Below are 8208 nucleotides of genomic sequence, written 5' to 3'. Positions count from 1 at the left end.
TTTCCCCTCGGAAATAACCAAAACAGAAACCAGTTTGCCTGTTTGAGTTTTGGGGTAGACCCTTTAAATTTTGACAACTCAAAATAAGGGACTTTTATATTCTCTTGATCTTGAGCTTGAGGAAATTTAACTCGCACGACGATAAACTAATAGACTGCTCTCGCAAGAAACGCCACAGATAATTTTCAATGCAAATTCTAGATGACGATCTCTTTATTTACAAGCCATGAATGAATCTAAAACCGATTTTTTTTGTTTTCGAAAGAAGCTTTCTGGGTAATTTTGGGTCTATTTCAGCCCGGATGGCAAATGATAAGTAGGTCGAAAAGCTTGTATTAGGACCGAATTTGTTTATTGTGAAATTTTTTTTGAGTCAGCTCTACTCATCAAGTTCTTCAACACATTTTAATTAAAAGACATCACTTGTGCTCATGAATCAGGAAAACGCATCCGCGTTCATTAGATGTCCTAAGTTTTGGGTTTTGAAAATGCAACGGATGGCTCAAAAAGTATATGTAGTATATAAAAAAATATTGTATGATCACTGACACGGTACGTTTATTTCGAAGTTCTCTTAGTAAATTATTGAGTTAACACGTGAATAGGAACCCATTATCACAACCTATTAAAAATTTATACTAAAAGACTATCTTTGAAAGTTTTTTTGGTATAAATCTTTAATGTTATGTCTAGGTTTTCAACACCTAATGTACTTCTTCATAACGCACATGTGGCATTTCTGTTTCTATTGTCATAACGCAGAATTTCACGAAAACCTTCTGATTTTCCTTCTTGCCATGTCATCTGTACTGTCGATTGATTTTTCGTTGGCAAGTTTTTTCTTGAAATAGCAACTTCCCTCACAACAAAACTGGCCTTGATGTACTCGAATTTTTTTCCATTGACACTGCAGTCGCAAACTTGTCCCCGGGAAAACTTATCAAGTTACTCTTCCTTTATTATTAGTAACTCTTTCCTCGTACTCCTAATGGCCAGTAAAAAGATCTAACTCGCAGTATTATCATTTTTCTAGGGAATTATGCCATTAAGAGAAAGGGAGCTAGGAAACGATTTTTTTTTGTTTTAAAGCTAAAATGTCACGGCTGAATTACGGAGAAATGTTTGACAGACGGTGCGCAGAGTTGATTTTCAGATTTCAGCTGGACGATTTAGAACGGCGTACGTTTAATACAACGTTTTCAACGATTGCAATACTGGTAACATGAAAACTTTTTCAGGCCATGTGATTTCGCTCATTCTACAGCATCCATGGTTTCAAAGCTTTTAGTTTTAGCTTAGCATTTCACGTGAGGCCTGTTTTTTTCATACGGAATATTGGGAATTTATTCCAATTATAAAACAAAGACTTGCTTATCTGGACGACTCGGGTTGCCCTTAGTAACAAACTCAAGCCACCGGGTGTTACTGCAAGCTTATATAGATGTAAGTGAATGCCCATTGCGCAATCAGCTCATCAGAAACTATTTAGAAAATGATGCCTCTTTGGAGTTATGGGAAAGGTAAAGCGGAAATTGGGTCATAGGATTTTAAAACTAAAACAACTTAAAAACCTGATTTTCGACTCGTATTCCCATCCGCTCTCATAAAACTAATCATAGCACTGAGACATCCATTGTTGCAAAAACAAAGGAATGTGCTGGTTTGTAGGTCAACAACTTAGGAGCAGCTGGAATCGCTCAGTCTATTGGTTGTAGTCAACATCTCAGTCGCTTACAAGTCAGTTACATCAGAGGCAAGGCTAAAGATCTCACATCAGCGACGAGATCTCCTCTCAACATGTTTTTTGGTCTTCTTTATCCCCTTCTATTTGAACTCTCTGCTCTAATTCCAGATCCAGCCTTTTCACAAGGTTTGTTAGACGCGTTTACTAATGCGTATCTCTTTTTGTTTTCAGTGTTAGAACATTGATGTTGGTAATATTCAGTTATTTATAGTAACTCAACTCAGAATCTGGATATAAGTCAGATGTTCTCAGAATTCGATCATTCTTCGTTTTTTGTTATAGTTTCACTTGGCTAGTGATGGGCGTTGAATGCTCTAAGGAAACTTGTTTTAACAATTTGCATTATAACTTATAATTTGGGACGCTGTTGAATGGCACAAAGTTTAGTTAACTTCCTTTGATATATATCTGCTGTTACAAAGTTGCATAATTCAAGTCAATCTGTTGCCCTCCAACGTTCAGCTTTTCAACTTGGTAAAATGCAATTAACATTCCATCACTCTATATCGAAAAATGTTTTTCAAGAGTAAGCTTAGTCATTGATTGAAAAAGCCTTTATTCAGCTTCAATTTAAATTCTAAATGTAGCCAAAAAAACAGCTACACTCCTTTAAACCTGGATAAAATTACATAGGTTTACCACAGGCTTTCGACCTTGCCATGCTCAAAATAATTTATCAAAGACTTCCAAAATTGGGTTCGCAGAAACATTCGATTCCTATGTCTATCATATAATTGATTGATGTTCTTCATTTTTCCGAAGAAAAGTTTGAAAGCAGTTTGTTATAGTTAGATAATTAATTCTGAGGAACACAAATGAATGATAACATTACAGCACCGAAGAGCTAGAAATGTTTACAATTTAAAGGTTTGTGACTTTAATTGCAAAATGTTATTCTAAAATGTTACTTCAGTGAATAAGTATATTAAAGTCACTCAAAATGCGTGTATATTTATGGTAAATGACACGGCAGATGTTGATAACTGAAAAGGTAAGACAATACAACTTTATGTTTGAGAGGTTCCTGAACGACTATTGAATCAAGATCAAGTAAAGTAAGATCGAAATGGCTTGTTGAAATGGTTGCGAAAAATCTATCTGTGATGTGATCGTTTTAAGTGTTCAACGAAGCGAATTTCTCTTTTTTTTTACCAAACTTAATTTTTCACATTTTATCCTTCTTTATCTTGCAAATTATCGCCTGAATTTACCCAAGTTGAGCTAGGGCCTCCTGGGCTAAGCACCAAACAGAGTTTGGCGACAACAGAGGAGGAAAATTGTTAATCAAATTTGGCGGAGGTCAAGGGACCCAAGATGTTAAGACAGCTTCAAGCTGTTGACAAAATAATATCTGTTTTGCTTCCAATTGCCAAAATTTATGAATTCTAAAATCAAGAAAGGTACCATAGTAACAGTGTCGCAAGATTTCTCCAACCTTTCAGGTACTTGGAATGGATAGCTGCTGAATAAAAACGAGGGAGCTGACAAAATTCACCTCCAATTAGAACAAAAAATTTATGGGGAAGTTAAAATTATTTATTAAAGGCTGTTTACCTTGGTCTTGTATGATCTAAAGGCACGTTTCGGCCTCTAATCAAACGTCACATATTGTAAATGCTCAGAATGTTTTTAAATATCTTCGTATTTTACTAGAGGGCTAAATATCGTGTAAAACACTTAAAATATCTCATAGGTTTAATCAGCTGATAACCATGACAACAATTCTGGCATAGAACCGAGCATCGTCCCGAAAACAAAGCGAGAGAAAAAATGCACGATAAGCTTAAATTAGCTCTCGATACTTCAAAATATATCTCGATTTTATAAATATCCTATGCTTTCCACCATTCTCAGTTACCTCTTCTATGCACTCGACAACATCCTAATACGGCAAGAGTACAAATTTTGTCTTAGTCGTAGAGAGGCAGGGGTCACCCCGAAATTATTGAAAAGAGCTGCGAGGGAAGGAGAGGAGATGAATGAGAAGGACAAAGGCTGATACTGATCGGCCTTGAAACCATTCCTGAAAAGGTTTTTTTTAGGGTAGGCCTCAAACGTTGCAATTTAATGAAGCTGATTCACTACTGACTATAGTAAAATGATTTTTTATCTCCCTACACAGTGGATTTCGCTAAATGAACGTTCATAAGATCTAACGCCTCATAGTTATGATATAACTCAATTATTTTGAGTGGTACGGGGTGGGGGAGAAGTGTTCTATAGGCCACTTTATCTTTTCTTGTACCCAGCAAGTCTCTTCCTCCCCACTCCCTCTTGTGAGTGGTGCCATCATGTCCATGTCCTTTTATCATTGGACTGTTCTTCTTTCCTGTTACAGAATCAAACCCTGTGTATCGCGAGGGCAATCTCGCCTCCTCCACAAGAACCTTCCTGAGACGTACTTTCATTAAACACGAGTTTCAATACTTGAATGTGCCGCTTGTTGGAACAGTGGCAGTGTCTGACGTGTTTGACTGCACGTTAGAATGTCTCAGCAATCCGTTCTGTTTTTCTGTAAACCTGGCCGCCTTTAAAGGAGCCCATGGAAAACTTTGGTGCGAATTGTTGTCATCTGATAAGTTCAGAAACTCCACAGAGTATAAAGGGAATAAAAGTCCTCATCATTTTGCTATTGAGGTAGGAAACATTTCTTGATTTTGACAAATAAACGTGTCAAGATCTTAAAGAGAAGGCAGTCAGGTTAAAGCCACTGCAAATGGTGTCGGTCTGTTGTCGTATTCATTGTGGTGACAACCGTATTTCTCGTGGCGCGCACTACCTTACTTACTTACCGCCTTTGTTTCCCAGGCACGTCAGCATGCTAGGAAAATACATGTGACTCGCTTGAAAAGTTTAGTCAAGATACCAGATTCTGTTTATTTAAAAAATGGAATTGTTGTTTAAATCGTCAGTATTTGGTCAGCCTTAAGTCAATTTGCGTTTTAAAATGTTCTATCGATAGACCTCTTCATTTTCTGTGAAGGTTTGAAGCAGTTACAAAACCTTCCCAGACTCACAGATCCCGACGGCTTAGCAATATACTTTTAATCTCATAAAGCCAATTTTTCAAATATCGGCCAAAGTCTTAATACTGTAAATGAAAATAAAAAAAACTAGATGCTATCATATGAGGTCTATGCCATGAAATATTTATAGTAAAACAAATCCGGACCAGATTGGCGGATTCATGTACCCCCCTATTCACCACATATATATAGATTTACAACTGCGTTTCAAAGTACTTGAACTATTTTCCTACTTTGTTTCTCTATAGTCACCTTGCTCTTCGTCACCTTGTCAACACGAGGCTACCTGTGTCACAAACTATAGAGATGGCTCATTCGGATGTCGCTGTGGAAAAGGCTTCAAAGGAGAATATTGTGCAAAAAGTGAATAGTTTGGCATTGTTTTGTAAATAATATACATCCAACAGCATTAAATACTATAATTCTCAAGTGACTGCTATAAATTTTTGTGCTTTAACTTGCAGCTCGAAGACTTTTTAAAATAGTTAGCGAAAATATGTAACTTAACGTAATGAATAAAGATGTTGAATCTCTTGGTGCTCAAGTTGATCAAACATCTGACAGCGAAGTCGAAAGGTCTGAGGTGGGGAACTGAATATACCTACTTTCCTCAGGGACCAATTATTAGTTACCCGGGGCAGTGGGGGGTAAAGGATTTTGGAGGATGACATGATTTCCAGGGGAAAAGGAGGGGGAATCAGTTGTCGCTGACAGAGTTTAAATGGGGGGGGGGGGGGGAAGAAGACTATAGAAATTGACTGCCAATTTTAAAACTGCCAATAAGTGGAGATCGTAAGAACATTACAGAGCCTTAACTGAGGGGAGAGGGGGGGTGGTTAATTTTATCGTGACACAACCAAAATCCTCTGACCCCCCCTCCCTCCCTCGGCAGTAAATAATAACTGGTCCCTAAGTAATGTTTATCATGTCTTATTGCTCAATGGTTTTGCTAATAGCTTGATACAGCAATGTGCAATGACTCTAGTTTTCAGTGTGTCCCCTACTGGATTGTGATAGACCCTAAATACCTTAAACACCACACTTTTTTTTTTTCGTTACATTTAGGTATTACGTCTTGCAAAGATGCTAACAACCTTTTCAAGTAAGTGATACCAAATGATTACCTTTTCGAGCATAAAAAATGTCAAAATTATCGAATAGGTTCGATGTCGAGAGAACATTTTTTGCCGCAAACTAAAATGATCACGCATGGATTTCTTTTCGTGTCAAACAGGTCAAACGCCAGTCAACTGGTTACATTAGGCCTTGACTCTAAACCAATCACAGTTCTCTGTCAGATGGGAGATTTTGGATGCGGAGATGGAGGATGGACGCCTGTAATGAAGACTGACGGCAAGAAGGTAAGCCTCATATGGCGGAATATTCGAATTCTTGTTGGGGTTTTCTTGTGAGTGATGAAGCGCAAGCAAGACATTTTCAGTAGCGTAGAACTACGAGAGAATCTCTTAGTAACTCGCCCATATTCTTCTCGCGGCCTCTGCTTGCGGAAATTCTTCTACAATACCCTAATATCTAAAAACGTGACAAATTTCTATTTAAACCGCCTACAAGTAAGGTATAGATTGATGGCTTGTACACTAACTGTATTACTGATTTCACGAGGGTCCTTCCATTGGTGATGCATCGTGCTATTTAAATTCAAGGATAAATTAAATCCTCTTAATTCTTTTTAGGCAACGTTTGACTATGACTCTCACTACTGGAGTGATAAAAACCAATACAACATCCCCGGCGGAAGGACTGGGTTTGACTCACAAGAAACCAAGTTACCGACCTATTGGAACACACCTTTCTCCAAGATCTGTCTCGGTATGAAGATAAGTGGACAGCTCAGGTTTATTGTCATTAACAAGCAAGCCAACTCTCTGCACTCACTGATTGCTGATGGGACATACCGCGCTACTTCCCTGGGTCGTAACAAGTGGAAGAAGTTGATTGGTGCGCAAGGCTCTTTGCAGCTGAACTGTAATAAGGAGGGCTTTAAAGCTGTAGGTATTGCAAGAATTGGCTATGTAGCTAACCAGCAAAACGATTGTGGTAGTTGTAACTCCAGAATTGGGTTTGGTACTAGAGGAGGTTCCAATACGTGCGGAAACGTAGCAGCTCTTTCCCCAGATAATGGTGACAGAAACATCAAAGCTATGGGATATATTTTAGTGCAGTAAAGTCTTTCAATCCATGTATTACGTTTAGAAAACTCACTTACAATGAGCAAGGGGAGGTGGGTTACTGAAAAGAGCCCTTTTTCATTTATCATTCGCCTCCCCCTTCTCGCCTCAAACGCCAGAGTGAGAACTTGCTAAGCAGATTATAGATTGCTACTTACGGCTCGTGATTTACAAACTTCTCTTCCTCCAAAATCCCACGTGATTTATTAAGCCGGTAAACTGATAGACAGTGTGTTCTATTGCTTAATTATTACTAATCGTAGTTACTACTAATGATTATTATCAATTATTATTAGTTATTAAGATTTGCGAACTATCCCTTAATTCAAGTATAAAATTAGTTGTCAAGATTTTAGTATACCTAACACAAGGTCTGTACAAAAAATGCGTCCCACGCAAGAACCTTATTATACTGCAATTTCTCCACAACAGCTATAGAAAGTGCATATGATTATTTGATAACAATAGCTATAAAATAGATGAAAAACAAATAAATAATAGGCAAAATAATATTTGAATAAGAATGAATAGGTGCCTAGGCAGCTCGTCACTAATCGCATTTGAAACAAAGCTGCAATTCTTTTCTTTGCTGACGAGAAGATTTTATTCCTTTCAACATCTTTTTTTATTGTTGTGTTTTCCGTTTTAGTTCAATTCTCTGCTCTGATCTCAGACATCGCGTTTTCTAAAGGTTTGTTATGTGTTTATCATTGTAAAGGAGGCTCATGGGATTTTTGCTCAAAGTTGGCAATTTAGAAAATTTTTATGATCTCGCTTTTCTAGGTTACTAGAAAAAAAAAAGGGCGATGAGCAAGGTTCACAGTCTGGAAAAGTCGAAATTGTTACACACGGGAACTTAAAAGTCAAAAAGCACGCGACAGGTCACTTTAAAATCTCCTTTCCTCTCACAGATTCCTTATTGTAAACTGTGCGATAATGCTAATAAATAATCAAATCATAGACTAATGAGTGTTTTGTTCCATGCAAAAGCCATATTTGCTGATTTTCCCATCAACATTTCGCCCACATACATCTCTCTAAACGTGAAATTTTCCATTCCTAACAAAACTCTCGAAAGTCGTTCACATTTTTTTGGCTTCCTTGATCAATCATCTTGTATAAAGAGATATAGAATGTATGTTTACTTGCTCAAGTGACCACCTAGGATCGGAATTGCGTGACAGGTGTAGCTAGGTGAAGCTTGTCACAGTCGCAGATTTTAAAACGCATCCAAGACAAAAATACGACA

General features: G+C 37.6%; 1 protein-coding gene across 1 annotated transcript; it reads left to right on the top strand.

The window, feature by feature from the left end:
• Positions 1–1094: 1094 nt before the first annotated feature.
• LOC149044408 (uncharacterized) lies at positions 1095–7914 on the top strand. The gene is made up of 7 exons (XM_089210860.1): positions 1095–1217; positions 1669–1870; positions 4083–4299; positions 5019–5155; positions 5836–5872; positions 6005–6131; positions 6465–7914. The coding sequence occupies exons 1-7, from the start codon at positions 1095–1097 to the stop codon at positions 6954–6956; spliced, it is 1335 nt and encodes a 444-aa protein (XP_089066986.1). The 3' UTR covers positions 6957–7914.
• The last annotated feature ends 294 nt before the right edge of the window (positions 7915–8208 follow it).

Source organism: Pocillopora damicornis, chromosome 6 (genome assembly GCF_964200805.1).
Source record: "Pocillopora damicornis chromosome 6, jaPocDami1.2, whole genome shotgun sequence".
Lineage (NCBI taxonomy): Eukaryota > Metazoa > Cnidaria > Anthozoa > Scleractinia > Pocilloporidae > Pocillopora > Pocillopora damicornis.
The sequence above is the reverse complement of the archived record's forward strand: the minus strand, read 5'-3'. Positions and strand labels throughout refer to the sequence as shown.

What these genes read in the sequence shown, in the direction of transcription:
- LOC149044408 (XM_089210860.1), top strand. Translation starts at nt 1,095, where the DNA reads ATGTCACGGCTGAATTACGGAGAAATGTTTGACAGACGGTGCGCAGAG. An exon ending in GAATAGTTTGGCATTGTTTT is followed by an intron (nt 5,156 to 5,835) that starts GTAAATAATATA and finishes CGTTACATTTAG; the next exon opens with GTATTACGTCTTGCAAAGAT. An exon ending in TGAAGACTGACGGCAAGAAG is followed by an intron (nt 6,132 to 6,464) that starts GTAAGCCTCATA and finishes AATTCTTTTTAG; the next exon opens with GCAACGTTTGACTATGACTC.